General features: G+C 49.3%; 1 protein-coding gene across 7 annotated transcripts in view; it reads right to left on the bottom strand.

Annotated features, from left to right (window-relative positions):
* NAV1 (neuron navigator 1) overlaps positions 1–23,234 on the bottom strand; it is a 212,590-nt gene that overhangs the window by 25,861 nt on the left and 163,495 nt on the right. For 4 of the 7 annotated variants that reach the window (XM_058668994.1, XM_058668995.1, XM_004578770.3 and 1 more), the window contains 6 exons: positions 5,977–6,115; positions 5,249–5,546; positions 3,729–4,422; positions 3,011–3,454; positions 1,754–1,795; positions 1,039–1,187 (listed from right to left, as the gene is read on the bottom strand). In XM_058668994.1, coding sequence (XP_058524977.1) covers positions 1,039–1,187; positions 1,754–1,795; positions 3,011–3,454; positions 3,729–4,422; positions 5,249–5,546; positions 5,977–6,115 — 1,766 coding nt within the window. Of the gene's footprint in view, positions 1–1,038; positions 1,236–1,753; positions 1,796–3,010; positions 3,455–3,728; positions 4,423–5,248; positions 5,547–5,976; positions 6,116–23,234 lie in introns of all 7 variants that reach the window. The other 3 variants (XM_058668992.1, XM_058668996.1, XM_058668993.1) reach the window with 1 other exon arrangement.

The raw sequence follows: 23,234 nt of genomic DNA, 5'->3' as shown, positions 1-23,234 counted from the left end.
CCTGAAAGGGAAGACAGCCCTGCAGGGCACATGTCCACATGGGGTTCCCTGTTACATCTTTGGCCTCTGCACAGGTGTAAGTTTGTCCCTACCCTGCCCTTGAAGACCTATGTAGAAGAAGGCTTCCTGCCCCTTTCAGTGTGCCTGCCACCCCTTCACTGTCCAGTGCAGGTGTATTCCCACTCGGTTCTCAATGTGGGCGGACAGCACACAGGCCCTGCAGAGGCCAGATGACCCTTTCTCCAGAACTGCCTTCCCTGGGTAACAGTACCCTGCCTTCTCCCTGCCTCAGTCTCCCCTCCATCACACACAGGAATGCTTTTGGGTCCCTGTCCTTCAGCAACTGTTCTCAATCAGCTGAGTGAAACAATGGCTCTGAGAGACACAGGAGATGAGCAAGAGACCTCCGGTAGGCACTGTCCAACCAGGGTCCCTAGGGATCCACCCTGCCGACTGCTCCCCAGAACTATGGCTGTTGTGCTGGGGCCCCAGCCCAAGCTCCCTTTCTGCCCTGGCTCTGTCTTCTGGAGCCACTTCCTCTTCACTTTCTTTCCCCCTGGGCTTTGGACAGGGTGTAGCTAGGAGAGGCTTTAGTCAACTCTGGCTCCAGGCTAGAATGGCTTTGGTCCAGACAGGACAAGTCGGGGTGCTGGAATTTTCTGGGTCTGAAGGCACAGTCTGTGAATCAACAACTAGTCCCCACTTCTTCCCTTGAGCTGTTTGTCTGTTGCCCAGGTGGCGCGTGGCGTGGCAGCTCACTGCACTGGCTTGACCCCCAGATCTTTGGCTCACGGGTCTTCTGTGTCATCGTTCAGATTCCCTGATGCTACAAGGACCCCACAACTTGTACCCAGGTTGGGACAACTTTTCTATATGGCATCCTGGAGCACTTTGCCTCCAGTCTGATTCCGGGTGGACAAACAGGCACCGCGAAGCAACCCAGAGCAGAGGCATTTCATAATGAGACCCAAAAATCCACTGCCTCACAGGGAGGACCCTCTTCCCCCACCACCACAGTGAGAGCCGGAGAACACTGACCTACGTTGGTGAGCTGGCCCTTGGCACTCAAGGACATGGACAGTGCTGGGGGGGAAGGCAGCTCGGCCTGGTCGTCGGACTCGGGCAGGCCACCGATGGTGTGGGAGTGCCGCCGCTCTTTGGGGTCTTCCTGGGACTGCAGCTGGTACCTGCAGACGGCAGCAGGACTCAGCCAGGGACAGCTACACAGGGACAGTCTGAGAGCAGGACGAGGGGGAAGGATGGCATCAGGGTGGTGCCCCAGCAGCCTTGTATACAGCCCCAGAGGGCGCCGGCGGACGGGCAAGTGATCCCAGGAAGGGCTCACTTCACAGCCTCTTGCTTCTGGCTGTGCACTTTGGCTGCGGGAGTCCCCATGCCCTGGGAATCACCCCTTGCAGGAGATGGCTACACAAGGCCTGAGAGTGACCCCAGGGGCACACTACACTAACCCCAGGGGCACACTGCACTATCTCACGCAAAAGCTCAGTCAGGCTGGGGAGTACAGCTTGCTTCTCCCCCAAGACAACGTGCAAGGAGTCCTGCTGTGAGGGCTGCTCCTTTGACACTGGGGCCAACAGGCTGCCAGGGCCATGTGGACATGACCAAAGAGGACCGTGAGACTCACAGGCTCACTGGCTGCATGGCCAGGGCCAGAGCCATGCCATACCACCAGCTTTCATATGGACAAGATGCCCCAGGGATAGGGAAGAAAAAAAGCACATCTAAGAGTTACCTGAGCCCTTTCTTGGGAAGAGTGTTCCGATCCCGCTGGTTACTGTAGAGACAAAGAAAGAGAGGAAGTATATGGGTCTATCTTGCAAACTATAGCTTGAAGACTGGCATTGTGAAGTAGAGGAGTTAAACTGCTGACTGTGACACTAGCAGTTATCATATAGGTGCTGGTTTGAATCTCAGCCGCTCCAATTCTTTGCTAGTATGCCTGGAAAATCAGTAAAGGGTGGTCCAAGTAATTGGGCCCCATGTGGGAGACTCAGATGGAGTTTCAGGTCTCCTGGCTGTAGCCATGTGGGGAGTGAATCAGTGAAGACCTCTTTCTCGCCTTTCTATAATTTTGCTTTTCAAATAAATATAGTTAAACAAACAAACAGATAAATAAATAAATAACAAAGGGACTCAGTTTGGAACTATAGGTCTGAGGGATCTAGACTCCAGATATAAAATATAAAACACAAGCCCCTTCATCTCTATAAACAAAATGGGCATGGCTCCAGCCTTTTCTGGGCTCACGCCTGGGACCTTTATCAGGAATACTGAATGCATTTTCTTTTTTTTTTTTTTTAAGATTTATTTATTTTTATTACAAAGTCAGATATACAGAGAGGAGGAGAGATAGAGAGGAAGATCTTCCATTCAATGATTCACTCCCCAAGTGACCGCAACAGATGGAACTGAGCCAATCCTAAGCCAGGAGCCTCTTATGGGTCTCCCATGCGGGTGCAGGGTCCCAAGGCTTTGGGCCGTCCTTGACTGCTTTCCCAGGCCAAAAGCAGGGAGCTGGATGGGAAGTAGAGCTTCTGGGATTAGAAACAGTGCCCATATGGGATCCCGGTGCGTTCAAGGCGAGGACTTTAGCCGCTAGGCCACTGCGTCTGGCCCACTGAATGCATTTTCTTTCACTGATCCCACATGGGAGATGAAGACTGGGTCACGACAGAACAGAAATCAATCTGGACTAGGAAGCGGATGCTTTGGATGACAGGTTCAACCAGGCATGAGTTCCTGAACAAGTCATTTGAGAATAATAATTAAACAAAGCCTACAAGGGCCTATGGAGCTGTAAAGGCAGTGAAACAACTTAACAAATGAGATAATATTTGAAAATCACCAAGCAGCAATGGTATACAAAATAGTACTGCTAGGGCCTACATGAGTTTATGGCATAGAAGTAGGTTCGGGCTCAGCTCTGGCCCGGGTCACCTACCCATCCAGCTGCCCAGCCATCTACCTGTCCAGCGGCCTAGTCACCCACCTGTCCAGCTGCCCGGCCCTGGGACTTCCACTCCAGCTCAGTTCTTCAGCCTCTTCCTCGGCAGGAGCAGCAGCTGGGGCAGGGGGCGTGGGGACGGGCGAGCTGCTGGGGAAGGCACTGGGCAGGCTCATTGGCATCTGGAGGGACTCCATGCTCCTGTGCAGGCCTGAGAGTTTGGGGTACATACGGCTTTCCTTTGGGACACTGAACCCACTCATTAGCTCCAGGCCCTGGGAGAAGCTGGCAGAGTTAATATTAAGGATGGGGGCTGGACTGGGGGTGAAGCAGGAAGAGAGAGCACCGCCTGAGGTGGAGCTTGTGGTGTGGTGATCTGGGACTTTGGGTGCGTGGTTGTCGCTGGACGGGGTGAGGTCCAGGCTGTTGGAGTTGACCTTGTCCAGGTTGGCGAGTGAGGGTGGCTTGACAAAGCTCTTGGCTGTGGTCCTGGGAGAGGTGAAGAGAAAATACTGAGGATAACAGAATCAGAGCAAGAGAACAGGGGACCACTGGGATCCCCCAGCCCCGATACTTTGGCTTCTGGCTATTTGCCAGGTTCAGAGGCTTATCCTAATGTGGCTGTGAAAATCTGATACTTGACTTGGGGCACCTGCAGTGTGAAGCAGCGGACACGCTGTGCCTGGCATAGGCGAGGAGTTGTAGGTGGACACCCATGAGAACAAACAGATGTGGTGGAGACTGCTCTAGAGTGGCACCTCACCTGAGAGGGGTTGGGGGCAGCTCGGCCAGCTTGGTGGCTGGCGGGTGGCTTGCTTGGTTCTTGGGAGTACTTTCCGGGGAGCCAATGCTCTTCAGGGAGATGTTATCTGCGTCCAAGGCCACTGCTTTGGCCTTGGCCTTCTCCTTCTCCCGATCTGTCTGGTTGACCGGTGCTGGAGTGGCCCGCCCACCGGCTACCTTGGAAGGCTCCTTCAGTCTGGAGGGTGTGAGCCCTCCCTGCTTGGTGCTCAGGAGACTGGGATCAATGCTGCTGCTAACAGGACGTGGGCCACCCCTCCCACCGGTTACACTCATGGAGCTGGACTTGGCCGGCCGGGGCAGGCTCCGATACTGGATGTTGGAACGGGCTCCAGGAGCCAGGAAGCCGGGCTCTGCACTGTTGGACACATCCAGGCTAGTCTTGCGCCCGTTAACAGGCTTCACGGGAATGCCCGAGGACTTCTGGATCTTGCTGAGTGTGGCTGAGCCACCAGTCTGCATGACGGTGGCGGTGCCGGTGGCAGGGGGTGGCTTCTTGTAGCCGAAGGAGCCAGAAGTGGAGGGCCGCGCGATGCCCGATGGTGGCTTCTTGGCCTCACTCAGGCGGTCCCGGCCAGCGTCCGAGGAGGAACGCTGCAGCCCGGTGTTTTTCACGGCGAGTTTGCCCTTGTCTGTGGCTTTGCCTTCAGGCTTGCCTAAAAGAGGTCAGGAGACATAGAAGAAGTAGCTGAAATGCATCAGAACTAGAACTTCACATGTTCTTTTTGCTTTCCTTTGTGAGAGAAGGGAAGCCTTCAGCATATCATAGAAGCCTACAGACTCCAATGTGGGTAGGCCGGTGCTAGATAAGCTTGTGCAGCTATCTTACTAGGCAGATTCGGTAGGCGGGGTTGGCAGGGTAGGATTTTTGTTGTTTCTGTCGAAGGGGAAGGGAGTGCACCTGACAACTGGTCAAATGGTAGGAAAATAAGGACAGGATGGCACTATCCCCAAGTTGCGCAGGACTGGCTGAAAAGATTGATGATGTATGACTATGGCCCATGATTTTCTCACTGTAGGCACCAGACTGGGCAGCTACTCATGATCTTAGTGGGGTGTCATGCAGGTGTCCCTCACAACTAAGACCATCCACTGATGCCTATGGTAACTGTCCTGTGGTCATAACTTGCTCAGGACTTCCTTGCAGGCTATCAACAGCAACTTGCCTTGGGAGAGAAAGCAACGGGCAGTATGGGAAGGGAGGCCAGTCTGGATCCTGAATACCACATTTCATTCCTCCACCTCTCGAGCTCTGTGACTGTGGCCCAGTCACTTATCCTCTTGGCCATCCTCTTGCCAGAACCACTTTCCAAGTTTGACAGGTATAGGCAGTACTACTCACCTGTCATAACTGATAGGACTGCCCTGAAAACCAGATAGGGTAATGTGCCTTTAGATGTCATGCTGTGGCCTTCCAGGATCATGGCCCTCAGGAAGAGAAACACGCAGAGAAACTTGTGCCATCCATCCTACCTGACTTACCTGCGACTTTGAGGGCGCTCTGGGCAGTATGGGTGATGGGAGAGGTGACAGCCACAGGAGGAGTCTTGCCCTTCTTCAGGGAGCCAGGATGGCCCAGGCTGACGGGTTTCTTCAGCTCCCCACCCTTGGAGGAATCATCACAGCTCTCGGGCCGATCTCTCCGCCACTTGGAAGTTCCAGGTTCCATCTTCAGGCTGCCACTGTCGTACTCAAGCTTTTTGGGGGCCTTCTCCTCTGACTCACTAAACCAGCTCAACCCGCTTTCAGCCAGTGAGCGCTTCTCAGAATCTGTGCGCAGCTGCAGAGCAGAAGGGAAGGGAAAGGTGGATGGAGACGCTCATGTGGTGAGAGACAGGCAAGGGGATCTATTTTGGTTAGCAGGTGGCTAAGCCAGGGTTTCTACCCCTACTCCTAGAGTTCCCAGAGACAGGCAGGATATTTGGACTGCTCTGTCTTCTCCCATTGGAATGACTCTCATATGTAGCACCCCAGGTTAGTGCGGGCACCATACAGACATTATGACCATATCTAATGTGTTGGCTGACTAGCACTATTTTTTTTTTTTCTTGTCTGGTTCTTAAAGAATCTGGCCAATTGTGTATAGACTTGATCCCATGGAGTACAGGTGCCTGCGCCAGCTTCCCTTCCTACCAGCACAAGCACTGCCCCGTTTGCCCAGGGGCCCATTTGAGAAGGTGGCCTGGATTTCTGCAGAGCCCCATATGTACCACTACTGTGGAGTTCCTGCGAGAAGCAGTGGGAGTAGTCGGGAGGGAATTGAGCGAGGAGCTGGCGTTGAACTCTTCCGAGCTGAGGTTGTCCGAGGCATCGCTGAGTCCACTGCTGATGGAGCTGCTCTCATCCCAGCTGCAGGATGGAGAAGATCAAGGTCAGCCATTACAACAGAAGTCATGATGGGAAACACATGTCCCGTTTTGGTGGAAGAATGGCTCTGGACCACTGTGCCCACGGTCAGTACTGAGCTTGCCCGTTAACTCAAGGTGTGGCTAAGGTTTCCCTGCAATTGGGTGGCTTTTTTAATAAAGAGAAGAGACTCTCTTCTTAACTGTTATCTCCCCTACAGAAAGTTCTGTGACAAAGACTAGGTCATTTGTGGATTAATCCAATTACCCCACATCCCTCCATTTCTCACCACTATTGTACTCTGCTCATTTTCAGACATGTTCTCCAGGTACTGTTTTTCCTGCTTTCTAAAAATGGCCATGCCTGGTAACAAGGGGCCAGAAACAGACTTTTCTGGAATGCTTTCAACCTGATCTGTCTGTCACTTCTCATGGTTTCTGCCTGTCCAGTCCGTCCTATCCCCGACAAGATCCTGCTTCCAAACACAAAGAGGTGCTCTTTTGGTAAGTGAGCTGATCAGAAAGGGCTGCAGCCAAGCAGAGGTGCCGGACTCGTGCCACATGGTCACATTTCTCCCACTGCTCCAACTCGCATAGTCTTGGCATCCAGCGAGAGGCTGCCTCAGTGAACCCTGGCCCATGGACCAAGTGAACTGACTATAGTGGCTGGTGCTCTGGCCATTTCCGGTCACCTTTAAGCAAGATCATTCGTAACATTTAAACCAAATACCCTTCACTACCACTCACACCAGTTTTCTCTTGTTCTCCCCTTACTGTTCACATGGTTCTTGTTCACATTTCTCATTTCCTAAGCTCAGTGTCTCTGCCTCCTACAATGTTTCTTCAGTGGCCCTGTTTTCCAAGTCTTTCACAATTCTTCTGGGCAGGTTTCACTGAAGTTTGAGAGCCTAGAAGTGAGTGCTGCACTTCAGGGAGACACATGAGGTCAGGATCCTCTCTCTGTCCCAGTGTCTACATTCACAGAGAGCTTGTCGGGCAGCTTCACATGTGTGTCAGGACTATAGAGGCTGGAGATGTTTGGGGGTAATTAGCCAATATCTGGACTTTCTTTTTTTTTTTTCTTTTTCGTTTGAGTTTCATATCATGGAACAAAAGTAAGACCTACAAGTCAGTTAAGTGCTTGGAGCAGAGTTCAGCTGGCCTCTCTCTAATTCATGTGCCAGGAATAGGAAAGTGGGTGGCTTGGACATTTGGCTGGGTTGTTCTGTGGTGATTTATCCAAAGACACTGAAAAACGGCAAAGAAAGTCCAAGGTTGAAAGCATACTACAGAGTTGTTTTAAATTGTATTACTATGAAATACAGCTATTATCAAGTGACAGTCAACCTCCCCCCGCTCTGACATATATCACTGCTCCCATTTTGCCCTTGACTGAGATTTCCCACCACCCATTCGGAAGAGCCAGAATACCGAGGACACATATTTAATGCTGGTTTTATGATCCAATCAGCCCTTCCAGGGAAAGATCAGATCTCTGGCAAGCAAACAAACAACTATTCACAACATGTTTCTCTGAGGTCAAAGTCAAAGGAAGCCTGCAGTGCCAAATCTTTCATCTGAGATTAACGATTGGGAAACAGGGTCTTGGAAAGGGCGGGGAAAACGCTTACGGATAGGCCCTTGCTAAAGAAAGACTACCACAGCCCAGGAGTCCAGAGAAACCTTCCCTGGTCCTATGCAGGGAAAGTCCAACACTGAAATGGGTGAGGGAGGTTTGTGCTCCAGGAGAAAGTTAGGTCCTCCCTCTCCTATAGACAGAAAGCAGGAGCCTAAGACTGTCAGGAAAGGTTGCTTAGAGGACATAGATTCCCCAGCAAAACTCCTTGGCAGGTTCTGAACCAAAGCAGAAGTCTGGCATCCTTACTGAAGGGTCAAGCATCTAGCTAGGAAAGGACCTGGTTCCAGGTCCCCACCCCTTCTATTAAAAAAAAAAAAATAGAGAAGTAATACATGCTAGGGCAAAGATTCAAGCATCACATAACTGTAAGGAGAAATGTCCCTTCGCCATCCTCTACTTTCAGTTCCAAGGTGACCATTGTCAGCAGTTTCCCACGCTTCCTGCTTAGAATCCCCATATTTCTCTGTCTCCTGGCTGTCTGCTGTCTGCTCAGCAGCTGATACGGCGGCACTGGGGAGCATGCCTCATCAACCAGGGAACTCTCTTGACTCTTTGGCTTTGGTGAAGTACAAGTGCATTCCTGGAAAAGGACATTTTTGGAAGCCAACTTTGTAAAATCCCACATTATCACAAAGTGTCTATTCCACCTTGAGATATTCTGGCTAGGTATGGAATTCTAAGCAGAAAATATTCTCTAGGGATGTGAAGGTCCTGTTCCGCTGCTGAGCCATTCTGCTTTCCTTGTCCTTAGTATGCAGTCTGTTTATGTCTTCCCTGGGATTTGTAGCATCTTTGAGTTCTGAAATATCATTCGTGATGTACCTTGCTATTTCTCAAGCTGGGTCATTTCGACTTTGACTTTAGAAGTTCCTCATTCTCAGTTCTGGCAAGTTGCTTGAAATTGCTTTTGATGTTTTTCATCTCTTCATTTTTAGTTCCTTCTTCTAGAATGTCTCTTATACAGTGCAGAGGTTTTTAGGTCAATGCCCTGATTTTCATACTTTTATCTCTCATTTTCCAGAACTATTTTAAAAAATTACTTAAAAGCAGAGTTGCAGACAGAAGTAAGCAGGCAGAGAGGGAGAGAGATTCTCCATCTGCTAGTTCACTCCCCAAATGGCCATAATGGCAGGAAAGCTGGGGGAAGCTAGGTGGAAGCTAGGTGGAAGCTAGGGGCCCCAGGCACTTGGGCCATCCTCTGGTGTTTCCCCAGGCACATTAACAGGGAGCTGGATCACAAGTGGAGAACTCATAAGGAATGGCAGCTTCACAGGCAGTAACTTAACCGGTGGTGCCAACACCGGACCCTAATATCACCTTTTATAAAACCCTACTTTTGGGGCAGTGGCCTAGATTTTATCTCCCATCTATTGGGTTATTCATGTCTGCCATCATATTTTTAGTCTCCAAGCAGTCCTTCCTCTAAGGGTACCACCTCCACCTGAGAGACATGTGGTCACTGAGGTGGAGGGGCAAGTCTATGATTTCTGCAGAGCTTTTGGCTACAAGTTGCTTTGCTCTGTTTGCACGGCTAAGATTTTCCTGTTGAGCCTTCCATGGACAGACCATGACGCTCAGCCATTTGTGAAGAGGCAAGACGGGGCCTGCCCCTGTGGGCTGGGCACACGTGTGGAAGATGCCTTCAGTGCAGAGGGGTGTGTGTGGACTGATTCACTGAAGCCTTTCTCTCCTGGACTGGTCGATTTCCTGGAGATGAATCTCTCATACTGGCACTTGCAGGGTCTTGTAAGCTGGCTGCTTTGAGAACAGAGTTGCAGAAGAGACCTGCAAGGCTTCACGCGGGCCTCCTGAGTCTGGTTCAATGATCCCACACGGGCCAGGGGTCTATGAAGACCACCTGCTTTACACTTGGCACAGTAGGTTTCCAGGTTTCTGCTAATGAGGGGAAAGGGAATCTGCCTTTCTGGGAGGTGTCAGAGGAGAGGGTCTTCCACCCACTGGTTTACTTCCCAAATGGCTGCCAACAGTGAGAGCTAAGCCGATCTGAAGCCAGGAGATTCTTCTGGGTCTCCCATGTGAGTGCAAGGGTCCAAAGACTTGGGCCATCCTTTGCTGCTTTCCCAGGCCATAAGGATCTGGATCAGGGAGCTGGATCAGAAGCAGGGCAGCCAAAATATGAACCAGAGCCCATATAGGATGCTTACTTTGTAGGTGGAAGACTAGCCTGTTAAGCCACTGTGGCCCCTCTCACACTCAATCCTCGTGACTGTGGCTTTATCGCACCCCTGCCACTGAGGGTGCTCTGTGCCATTCATTGCCAAGCTTTCTAAGGTGCAAAGAGAGCTGCTGCCCAGTTCTCCCTACTGCTGGCTTCAAAGTCGGCACTAAGTCTGACAGATGAGCTCACACTTGCCATTCTGATTGCCAGGACCTCGTGGCTAGCATCTTCTCTCTCTTCTATTTTTCCCCCCTGTGGTTTCATGACTTCAGGGGAAAAAAAACCCCACCAAAACCCTTCATTGTCATTTTACTGCTATGGCAGTTGTGGAATATACTAAACTCACTTTATCAGCAGCAGAATTCCCCTCAATGACGCTTAACAGGGCCTGTTATTTTGGGCAGGGTGTCCTGGTGGGTAGCACGGAGTAAGAAAGGGGGGATGTTAACTTGGAGCTTCATTGTTAGATCAAGCAAAGGCTGAAGGAAGTCCTTGAAGGGTCTGTGGAGAAGCCAAAGCCTGGGAGAGATGAAAGGACGGATGGACGCTGTCTAGTCTGGATGGACACTGCTTTGCCCAGATGGAGGCTGTTGAGCCCGGATGGATGCGGTGTAGCCCGAAACACACAATGCTTAGGGCATAAGAACAGAAAGCCAAGAATTGATGAAATTCATCCATGGCTATATTAGGGCACTCCATACAAAGTAGCTGCCGAGGCAGTCAAGAGAACAAGAAGGGAGCTGAAACTGGCCCTGGCAAGCCTCAGCTGAAGAAGGTCAGTGGGCTCAGCATGGCTGAGTTTGTTGCACCTGAGAATTCCCTGCTGCCCTACCCTGTAGCTGGCCATCTCCCTCCCATGTCTCTTTAAATTTGTCTCTTGCATAGACTTCAGCTGGAAACAAGAGAATTGGGCAACAGGAAGGCAGGCCTAAATTTACCAGGACATGAAAATAAGACAGAATTCACAAGCCCTTGTATTTCTTTATAATCCATCTGTGTATAAACTCCAACCACTACTTCCAGTAGGCAGTCATGAGTAGGAGAATGGTGGAGTTTTCCAACTGGGAAAGTTCTAAGAGTACCAACACGAGGTCACTTCCGTCTACCCTCAGAACAGGAGAGGGCACGAGGCTGAGCAGGAACATAAGATGTGACATCCCAGAGGAACAGGAAGACAGAAATGAAGCTCTGGAGTGCTAGAGTGGGCTCCAAGGAAATTTAAAGAATTTCCCACATAGGATAGTTGTTTCCCCATTCACTGTTCTCCTGCCAGTCCACGCCCTCAAACTGACACCACCTGCTCCTTATTTCCATCATAGTACCACCACTTTCCCCTGAAGTGCTACCAAAACCTTGGTCTTCGTGCCCCTCCTCGAGAACTGTGGCTGTCTGCATCATCATTTGTCTTTCAAATCTGTCTTTGTTACACCTGCCCTGCCTTTGCTCTGTTCAGAGCCTGCTGTTCCCCAGAACTACCGGGAATGCTTCCTCCCAGTCCCACTCTCCATCCTCCCTCCTTCCCAATATCCTGAACAGATCAGAACCCATGGAGCCCAAAGCGCAGTACTCAGCAACACTGTCATACAATCAGAACTCTACTGCCCATCTGCTACCACCCTTAATGTGGTAGAGAAATTAAGACCACAGACCACCTGGCTGTAAGTCCTACTCAGCCTGCAGTTGAATTCAATCTCAATGGACAACTGAACTTCCAGCATGTACAAGGCACGGTGTGACTTGCCATGGGCACTTAAAAGTAAGTGGCTGCCCAGGATGAGCACTTAAACCAAGGGTACAAAAAGCTGCACAAATGTAGTAAATTTAGTGACACAGATACAGACAACACACGTAAGGGAATAAAAAGGAAGGGTAAAAATCCCCAAACCTGATTCTGTTGTGTCAGAATACTGGTAAACATAATGCTGATCCTTCTTCCACTGCCCCGCCTCCCACCCACCTCATACATCCTGATAGGTGACCAGCTCTCTCGCCTAACCTCCTTGGAAACTCAGGTCTGCCTGAGGAGCTAGCCCCAACACATCACAGTGTGGTGGTCTGTGTGTACAGCTGAGAACCCTGGAGCCCTGGTGATCACAGGGACGTCAGGCAGGTGCAACCAGGCCTATATAATCTACATGAGCATTTTACTTCCCCAGACCAAACACTGCCCAGTCTTCTGTGAGGCCTTCCACTATCCTCCTCCTTGCCAGAGGACCTCTCACTTTCAGGCCGATTTTGCCCTGAAATATGTTCACACAGCCCATCCACTGGACTGTATCTCCCTGAGTGCTTGAATTGGGACTCATCTGCCTTTGCAAGCCCCTTATGACACTTTGCATATAGTGGAAATTTGTGAGTTTGAATTCCTGGCTTATATAAAAGTAAGACTCCATAGTCTGAGGGGCTACAATTTTATTTTTCTAAAAAGCGTTTAGTTACTTTACAAGGAGAATGACAGACAGAGATAGGAGAGAAACGGAGAGAGTCAGAGATACTGTTTCTGCTGGCAGCAACGCCTGGCTGCTCCAGGCCATAGTCAGGAGCCAGGAACTCTATCCAGCTCTCCCAAGTGTCTGGCAAGGGCCCAGGACCAGAAGTGGAGCAATGGGACTGCAAACCAGCACTCCAATATGGGATATCTGCCCTGCAGGTTGTAGCTTATCCCACTGTGCCCCAGGGGCTATGATTTTAGAAATACTGTTTCTACATTCTCCCAAAATGACTAGTGATTTGTTTCCAAATATTCCTTGCTTTGCATGTACAGGGTGGGGGCCGGGGTAGGGGTGTGTGTGTGTGGCAGGCGTGGGGAGAGAATTCCTAAGCATTAGAGCTTTCAGTTCTCTGCTGAAAATTCCCCATGTGCTCAAGAACATAATTCTCCTTTTCCACTAAATCTTTTTTTTTTTTAAGATTTATTTTTTTTTATTACAAAGTCAGATATACAGAGAGGAGGAGAGACAGAGAGCAAGATCTTCCGTCCGATGAGTCACTCCCCAAGTGACCACAACGGCCGGTGCTGCGCCGATCCGAAGCTGGGAACCTGGAACCTCCTCCGGGTCTCCCACGCGGGTGCAAGGTCCCAAAGCTTTGGGCCGTCCTCGACTGCTTTCCCAGGCCACAAGCAGGGAGCTGGATGGAAATCGGGGCTGCCAGGATTAGAACCGGCACCCATATGGGATCCCAGTGTGGCAAGGCAAGGACTTCAGCCATTAGGCTACTATGCCAGGCCCTTTGTGGGCACTTCTATGCACCCAGTAAAGGGTCGTCAGGCTCTGGAGAGGCTCTGTGTCTTGCTCTTGCCCCTGCTCTAGATTTCAGTGTGCCGTGCTGGGTGAAGGCCCTGTGCATGCTGGGTACGAGGGGATTCTCTTGCTCAACCATTATCCTGCCTATAGGCTCCAGCTCACTGCCTCAAGGAAGGCCTCAAGGAAAAGAATCAGGCCTGGCTAGCTCCTACTTGCTGTGTCTAGGGCTCCTTACTGCCAGCTCACAAAAGTTTGTGTGACAGGCAGGTATTCTGGGGTAAGCATGTTAAGCCACCACTGTGTACACTCAAATCCCATATGGGAGTGTCTGGGATTGAGTCATGCCTCTGCTTCTGATCCAGCTTCCTGCTAACATGCGCTCTAGGAGGCAAAAGGTGGCAGTCCAAATACATGGGCTTCTACCACCCACCCAGATGGAATTCCTGGCTCCTGACTTCAGCATGACCTAGCCCTGGTTTTTTTGTGAGCACTTGGGGACTAAACTAAGGGAAGCAATTTTTCTCTCTCCCCACCCACTTCACTCTGACTGCCAAATCTTCTTTACTTTGTCTTTATTGTGGCTCCTCTTCCTGCTCTCCTCTTCCTCCTCTATCATGAGTCTGTCCCTCGGCCACACCCTGTTTTCATGAGATGAAAACAGCCATGCATTTCTGCTTCCTTAGCAGTAACTCACACCTTTCTCTAATTTAGTGCAGTGAGGATACTTTGCATCCTTAGATTTTTTGAGTTACAATATTTGCTGCTTCTTCAGCTCATTCTTATCATCAGGGTCAGAATGACAGTGTTGTCATACTACACCACCCCTTTCAATACATTCGTCTCCTTGAGAGTTTTCAGAATAAAGAAAGCCCTTCATCTCGGGCTGTAAGAACGGCAACTGGTTCCTCTTCTTGTTTTCTTGCCCACTTCCTAGCCTGGACACCAGAGTCTGAGGAACTCCCTGATGCACCCCATCTCCTCTGCAGGATGAAAAGAGGGACTGTGAGGCGGCCAGCTCCAAACACTGCCCTGTCTGTGCCTGTGCAGACACATGGCCACGCACAGGGCAGGGGACACGCCTCCCCCTGGGAAAAGCACCAATGCTAACATAGTTCTTGGCTAGGAATGGCCACCCCTCCCAGACTTCTAGGCTGTCTGCTCCCAGTGTTCTGGGCCCATGGATCATGAATGGCCAAGGGAGCCTGCAGACAGCCAGAGGGCCAAGGGTGTGGGCTAACTAGCTGGAAGGGTGGACCAGTGTGTGACAGCACAGGAAAGAACCCCTGCTGCTCCTGCACAGCCTGGTTCCCACGCTGAGTGGGTCAGTTCTCCTTTAGTCCTAACAGTGTATGCCAGGGGAGCCAGCACCAGGCTCTCTGATCATTCACTCCTTAATGGATAAGAGTACACACACTCAAACTTACTGTTGCCTCTAAGAGTGGAAAAATATCTACAGTCTGTACAAGAGGCTGAATGCAAGAGCTGGGGAGTTTCCCTCCTTGGAAATATGTTGACACCCAAGATTCACAGAATTCAAAGCCTAATATTTTATGTCCAGGACATACCCAGGACTTGCTGCTGGCCTTACAAACAACCAGAAGCAGGCTCTTAGGTAGCTGGAAGCTGTTGAACAGCACAGGGTGCCCAGCTCTGGGGAACTGAATCCTCAAGAGTCATGAAACAAGCCCAGAGCCAGAGTTGGAAGGCTTGCCAGCCCCGGTCACCTTCCTATCACGATATGTGCTGTGTTCTATCACAGATATTTAGTCAGATGAAGCAGGAGGAGGAAAAGCACCGGCAGCCACAACTCTCTGGGTCCCACTTGTGAGAGCTGATTTGACTAGTGGTGGCCTACATTCGGTGGTTAAGCAGAAAACCAAAGACAAAATGTGAATCAGATCTTGTGCCTGAGAGTGATGTCATAGCCAAGCTAAGCAGAAGTGAGCAACTGGGATGGGTCCGGCTCTAGCTTCCCCAAGGACCAGAATGCCTATGGATCAAAATAAGGGGAATATTTTCATAAGGCATAGGCTTTAGGTAAGGCTATTGGTGAAATGGTTCTGCAGCTAGGACTGTCTCCTGACACCTGCCCTTGAAACTCAATCTACTCTTGGTACTTAGAGACAGGGCACAGATTATACAGAGCTGCATGTAGGATTAGCCTGAATTATGGCTATTAAGAGATTAAAAATCACTTTGTTTCCTGGAGGATGCTAACTTTAGTGGCTAGAAATCATCTCATTTAATATGCTTCTATGGACCAATGCTCTAGTTTTGAAATTCTCCAGAACGTTTTTGGGACTATACCAGGATAGTAGCTGCAGTTTTTCATTGCATGTTATTTCCAGAATATTCTTGTGAGCCTAAGATCAACATTTGTCGGCTCCACAATTGTGGTGGTGGTTTCTAAACTTACCAGGAAGATACCATATTTTAGAATCTGAGCTGAACCCTAGCTGAATATGCCTGACGCAGGAACATAATCTGGACTCTTCAATTAAGAGCCATAGATAATCTTATTCTTCATTTGTCTTCTATGCCCCTTTCAGGAACAGTCCTGAAGGTGAACCACTCAGCTGCTAGCCGGACCATGCTTCCCGTAACGTTACTCAAACAGTCACGAGGATGGGGGTTCCCAATAACAGAGAGAGTCAGTGATGTTTCATGTCTGGTCCCTTAACAAGTGAACTCCCTTGGTCTCCACTGCTAATAAGACATTGAGTGAGATCTGTTAATAAAAGAGCTACCAGCCACACATAGCTACTGAATACCCAAATGTAACTAGTCCTATCTGTGATGTAATGCAATTTCACAGGAAAAAGAATGAAAACTATTCTATTAATAACTTCTATATCCATTACATCTTAAAATAATATATTTGCTATGTTATGTTAAAGAAGACCCATTATAATGAATTCCAACTGTTTTACTTTTCAAAATGTTTCTACCAGAAGATTTAAAATGACATATGCAGCTGGCATCGTGTGCATGTCTGTCAGAAAGCGCTGTCCTAAACAGGAAACTTTTGGTCAAGGAAATGTGTTATGAGGCCCTGGAGTTTGCTAGCTGCCACAGCAGTTACACTTGGTTCATGACCCGAAAAAGCCATGGCTTGCACTCATACATCACCCATGCCTTCTCTTGGTGGCACTGAATATGGTGGACTTATTAGGTTCATACATTGAATTATTAGTCACAGTCTTCAGAAAGCATTTCAGAGTTCAACAAGTGTATGTGATTAAGAAAAAAAATTGGAGTGAAATCAGGCAATTTCCACAGTTTTGAAAACACACCAAGACCGTCTACAATAGCTGACACTCTCCCCAAGGCCTGCCAAAGTTCGCCAAGTCAGTGACCTCTCTTGCTCCTACCCCCATGAGGCCCCGGAGAACCGAGAGCAAGGGGGAGGGGAGAGTCGATCTCATGCCTGTGGTTTGGCAGGCACCGCAGCAAACCAGCCTGACTTGGCCAAAAAAGCAGGCATGGGAGGAAAGGATGAATTGCACAGAGCGAGAGATTCAGAGGAAGAGAGGGTGGAGCAGAGAAGACGCCAATATAATTTTTTTTTAAGCTGAGAGTTTGCCAAGTTTTAGTCGAGGGTAAAGATCACCAAAAAAAAGGGACTTGAAAGAGCAAGATAACCAGAGTCTCACATGACCTTGGAGGATAAATGCAAATAGGAAGATATATTTGGTCCCTTGATACATTGGCTATGAGCTAGGACTATTCCGGTCCCTCAGGAAAACAAGCAGTTTGTCATTTGTTGAAGATGCTTCCGAACCGCCCGTTAGATTCACACAACTCCCGGGCTCGGTGCAATAGCCAAGCGGCTAAATCCTTGCTTTGCATGCACCAAGATTCCATATGGGCACTGGTTAGTGTCCCGGCTGCTCCTCTTCTGACCCAGCTCCCTGCTTGTGACCTGGGAAAGCAGTGGAAGATGGCCCAAAGCCTTGGGACCCTAAATAATGTGAGAGACCCAGAAGTTCCTGGCTCCTGGATTTGGATCAGCTCAGCTCTGGCTCTTGAGGCCACTTGGGGAATGAACCAGCAGACGGAAGGACAATCTTTCTGTATCTCCTTCTCTCTGTATATCTGCCTTTCCAATAAGAACAAATAAATGCTAAAAAAAAAAAAATAATAATAAAACACAACTTCCAGATCAATGTGTTCCATTCTCCAGTGTGGATACCAGCTTCATGTCTGGACCATGCGCTGGAGGTCCCCAAACCCAGATTTAACTCCTACAGATGGGTAACATGGCACAACTGGCACCACTGAAAGCTCACAGCAAACAGCCAGCATGCTCTGGGGGTCTACCACTCTGGAGTATCCATGGTACATCTGGGTGATGGGTTGTGACCCAGATACACCTAAGAAGGTAAGAAGGTTATAAAGGTTAACACTACCAACCCTGAAGACACTCGGAAGCAAAAGCCAACTGTACCCAATGCCTTACTGTGCCTTGATCAATTTGTTCACTTGTAAAATCACAGATTTTCACTGTGGCTTTCTCATAAGTCACTCAGCTATATTTTTCAGAGTGACTACTGAAGATCCCTGGGGCATTCAGAAAGGGGTGAGTGGAAACAAAGACAAGGTCAGCACCCCACCCATGCACACAGGCCTGCTCCTGCTACTTCTGATGATGCCTGATGTCATAGAACAGTAGGAAAACACCCATCTGCTTGGTCCCAAATCTCCTTCGCCTTAGCCCTCACTTGCTGAAGCTCTAGCCACCTTCAGCACATGTCCACTTTGATCTACACCCTATAAAGTCTAAGGGATTTTTCCCCTAGTGGTGACAGTAGAACCACAGGCCCATCCTAGCAGAACACCGCTCAGTCAAAAGACAGCCTTAAGTTTCCATGCCTGCTCGGTACATCTCACTAGTAGCAAAAGATTTTCAGAGAGAACTATTAGTGTCCGAGCATGGAGTACTTAATGGGTCTAGAGGACAGGATGGCCTGCAATTATATGCAGTATTCTGTGTGTCTGGGTAATTTTCTGTTCTTTGGTCATACTTGCAGATTCTCAAATGTTCATGACCCAGAGAAATTTCAAAATCATTATCTTGCCTCATAGCATCCTGCTCCAAATATTGCCTTCTTGCTCCTGGCATTTATCTTCTACCCCAAGGTTAAGTTGTTTCAACTTGGACCACTGTGGGAGTCAGACTCCCAGTGGCTGTATTTGGAGACAGGGTCTTCAAGCAGACACTGAAGGTTAAATGGAGTCCGAAGGGTAGGGCCATCCTCTAATGGGGCTGGGGTCTACATAAGCAGAGGAAGGGACACCAGGGAACCCCATTTGTGCATACAACCAGAACAAAGGCCTCATCTGGACTATGAGCCAGGAAGGAGCCCTCATGGGAAACCAGTCTGCTGGCACCCTCATTTTGGCCTCAGAGCTGTGAGAAATGACATTCGCATTGTTAAAGCCACTCAGTCAGTGGGATTTTGTATGGCCACCTTAACAGCCTAGCACAAACATGAAGGGAGACATTGGACTATTTATCTATGTACCAATAACTCCGTTGGGTTTCAGTGATCACTGATGCCTTCCGTGAACCAGGATGGTTTTTAAGTTACAAATTTGCTAACATTAGGCTTGTGGTCATGTCATAGGTCCTAAGCTGACATCTGATAGTTGGTCGGTGAGGCTCGAATGAAGCTGCAGATTGAGAAAGTCAACTCCATCGCTGCTTGGACGTGGCAGTATGAAGCCCAAAGGAGATGGCATCTTCACATGCTTCCCTGACGACACGGGGCATGGTTACTCAGCCCTGCACCCAGCTCGGACGGCACTTCAGGGAGCAAAGTGGATGTAATTGGATTAGAGGTATCAATATTTTTTATTGGGATGTTCATGTGGCAAAGGGTAACTGAGGGATGGTAGGGGAGAGACAGAAGCGAATCTCTAAGGAGAATCCATGAGGCTGTTGCTGAGGCATGGGTTATGGCTTTGCCGTGTCAGCTGGCAGCAGCACTGGGCACAGCGGCGGGCGTACAGCGCTGAGCTGGTGAACAGTTTTCTTAATGAGGACCAACTGTGGGCGAGGAATGCTGACTCGGCTGGCCACAGTTTGTTTGCGTTTTCTCTCATTTCAGAGATTTCCCTTTCTGCCTGCCCCAAGCCTCTCTGCTCCTTGGCCGCTTTCACAGAAGTAGGCAGGAAGTAGTGAGGCACCTTCCGTTGCTTCTCAGATGTTTCCAAGTCGGGAAACTGAAATCCTTCAAAGACAAAAAACTTAACGGGGAATCTCTAGAAGTGGAAGGGGTCCTCGGGATAGCCACCTCCTTATCTTGGAGGATTGAAGGCAGCATCTGTGTCAGACTGTGGAATCCTGAAGGTGGACCTCCACCTCCACCACTCCTCAAGGCCAGAGATCAATTAGCCAATGATGCAGCCTCAGTTTCCCCAAGTGCAAACAAGTCATTCAACACCTACTAGCAAAGTGATTCTGGCTCTTTTGCTTATTTATTTGAAAGACAGAGTTACAGAGGAGCGGGGAGAGATACAGACAGAGAGATCTTCCACCAGCTGGTTCACTCCCCAAATGGTCACAATGGCTGGGACTAAAGCTGGGAGCCAGGAGCTCCACCTTCGTCTCCCACATGGATACAGGTGACCAAGCACTTGGGCCATCCTCTTCTGCATTAGCAGGGAGCTGGATGGGAAGGGCAACAGCTGAGACTTGATCTGGCACCCATATGGGATGCCAGTATAATAGGCATGGCTTAATGTGCTACACGACACAGCCCCCATAATTTTGGTTCTTAACATGATCAAGAACACATGTGAGGAATACTTTAAAATTTTTATTTACTTGAAAGACAGAATTAGAGAGAGAGAAATATTCCATTATCTGGTTGACTCCATAAATGGCTACACTGGCTGGGACTGGGTCAGCCTAAAGCCAGGAGCCAGGAGCCAGGTCTCATCCAGGTTTCCCACCTGATGAGGGTCAACGACACAAGTCATCCCACATTGCTTTCCCAGGTGCATTAGTAGGGAGCTGACCAGGAAGCCAAGCAACTGGGACTCAAACCAGCATCTATTTGGTATTAGAAGCATCTATTTGATATGGCACGTCCAAGCAGGTGGTGGCTTAATTCACCATGATACAACACTGGAACCTAGGGGAAGCTTTCTAGTTCTGTTTGGACAACATTCTCTTTTCTTTCTAAAACCAATGCAAGGTTCCATCTTACATATTTCTACAAAGGGATACAAGTGATATTTGACCAAAAAAAAAAAATTATGGGCCTGGCATAGTAGCCTAGCAGCTAAAGTCCTCGCCCTGCACCCACCGAAATCCATATGGGCGCTGATTCTATTCCTGGCAGCCCCGATTCCCATCCAGATCCCTGCTTGTGGCCTGGGAGAGCAGTCGAGGATGATCCAAAGCCTTGGGACCTTGCACCTGCATGGGAGACCCGGAAGAGGTTCCCGGTTTCCTGGCTTTGGATCGGCTCAGCTCTGGCTGTTGTGGTCGCTTGTGGAGGGAATCATTGGACAGATGATCTTTATCTGTGTGTCTCCTCCTCTCTGTATGTCTGGCTTTCCAATGAAAATGCAAATAAATCGTCTTTAAAAATTCATGAGATGTTTGCTGCTTTCTTGCCACTGGTTCACCCACACCCTGCCTACGCTGCTTCTTCAGGAGTCTGGTACTCATGTGCAATGCCCCTGGCTGATTTAAAGGAAATGCAACAGTGTTTGTATCTCTGCATCTTCCCTAAACCAGTAAGGAAATGATAGTGAAGTGATGGGACCCAGCGCAACAGCTCAGCTCCCTGCCTGTGGCCTGGGAAACAAGTAGAGAATGGCCCAAAGTTTTGGGAGCCTGTGCCTGTGTGGGAGACCCAGAAGTAGCTCCGTGCTTGAATTGGTTCAGCTGTGGCCATTACGGCCACTTGAGTGAACTAGCAGATGGAAGATTTTTTTTCTCTATCTTTCCTTTCTGTAAATCTGCCTTTCCAATAAAAATAATTTAAAAAAAAAAACAAAAAACCAAATTGGTGATCCCCTGAGAAGTAGGAAGGGTTTGGGACAAGGGCCTAGACCATACAGAAGCTGGAAAGTTTTCTGCTATAAAGGGCAGGCTGGGAAATATCTTGGGCTCTGCAGGCCATATGGTCTTGCTGGCATGAAAGCAGCTGCAGACAACACGCAAACAGACAGATGCAGCTGTGTGCCCATACAATTTTATCTATCTTCTATGTGATTTTCATGGGTCACAAAATACTGTCTTCTGGGGTGGGCCTGTGGCCCACCTAAGAGTGTGTGGGTTTGACTCCTGGCTCAGGATCCTACCTCCAGCTTGCAGCTAGTGAAGACCCTGGGTGATTGCAGTGACAGCTCAAGGAGCTCGGTTACCGTCACACAAGGGGGAAGACCTGCACGAGTTCCTGCCTTCCAGTGCATGCGCGTGCGTGTGCGCGCACACGCACACACACACACACACACACACACACACACCCTTTCTATTTCAATCCCAGCTTACCTTGTAGGCCATGCACAAGCAGGCAGCAGAATGGAGTTGGCCCAACAGGCCAAAGTTGGCCAACCGTGGGACTAGACCAAAACAAGACCCTCTTAACAACAAAAGGAAATTACAATTCCTCAACTGACAAGGCCTGGCCAAAAAAAGCAACGCTGGACTAAGAATGATCTCTTGGATTTTCTGTGTCTTTCTGATCTAACTTGCCCGGTTGATAATCAAAACATGGTTTTTGTTAGTGGCCCAGTTTTGATTCTGGAAAAAACAAAAAGGGGCAGGATGGGGCTGAATGGGTCACGGAGAACAAAGACTCCTTAGTCTTGCTTGTACCATGTTGTCAACTCCCCATTTTGGCAATATCTTTGGGCTCAAATACATTTGTATTTTCTAGAATTTCTGTAGGGTCAGCAGAAAAAAAGCCCCCTTTAGTCCGAAACAAGATTGGGCTACGTAGGCATACACTGGGGGTATGTCCCGCCCATGTCACCATCACACATTTGGCAACAAATCCAAGTGCCTGCTGCTGGCCAGCTGTCCTTTACCTCTGTATCTCCAATTCTCTCCCAGCCTGGAGCAAGCCTCTGTTAGGACGACAGGGCTAAGAATCTGGCCCTGTGCTCACACTCCTAGGATGAAGCTCAGCACAGCTCCTGGCAGCTTGGAAAGATTCAGAGCAGACGGCTGGTGTGAATTGCTGATTTGGCAATAAACACCTTCAGCCTGCAAGCTCCTGTCTCCTCGCGGCATGAGGCTTTCCACCACAAACCAGAAACCCTGCCAGGCATCCCTCTGAACACATCATCCTCCTTCTTTGACCTCTTGGTATCACACCCACCAGAATCCCCAGTCTTCCATTATTGCCTTCTTCCTCATGTGCTCTGAGAGACCAGAAGTACATTTGCCAACCTCTGCTTTCATGCTGCCACATGGGCTGTGCAGAGCATGTTATGTTCTCTGTTGGATCAAATCTGGACTCCAAGTAAGAGGGCAAGAACACCACCCAAGATTTGCTGGTCAGAAGGACCAGAATGCTATCCACATGCACTCTACTGACGGGAAACAAAACAAGGAACATCACAAAGAAAGCTGGCAAAACAGAAACTAATTCCAAATCCCAAAGCCTAAACAGAAAAACACCGGGTGCTAATTCCCTGAGCCTGTTAGCTTGAATACTACCAGACTGAAGCACACGGCAGCACATGGCAGCACACTGGCAAGGACAACTGCAGGGTCTCCCAGGGGAATCTACGCTGGACAGATGGGACACATGACAGTATGATCCTGTGTAAGGCACACAGAGAGATGTCACCTGAGCCCAAGGAGCCACCAGTCAAGCAGGTGTTGGAGTGTCTGCTGTGGCACTGGGATGCCAATCCAGCTCTCCCAGGTCCCTCTGAGGTTCCAACAGAGAAAGTTCAATGTACAACCCTGGAGGAACACTATGTCTCTGATACAGTTCAGATGGGGGGCGGCACCAGAGGAGCAGTCTTTCCACTAAATATAGAGAATGACCAATGCGTTAGGATGGCTGGAGGCTCAGAAGAAAAGGGGGAA

The sequence above is a fragment of the Ochotona princeps genome, chromosome 10, assembly GCF_030435755.1.
Source record: "Ochotona princeps isolate mOchPri1 chromosome 10, mOchPri1.hap1, whole genome shotgun sequence".
NCBI classification, from domain to species: domain Eukaryota; kingdom Metazoa; phylum Chordata; class Mammalia; order Lagomorpha; family Ochotonidae; genus Ochotona; species Ochotona princeps.
The sequence above is the reverse complement of the archived record's forward strand: the minus strand, read 5'-3'. Positions and strand labels throughout refer to the sequence as shown.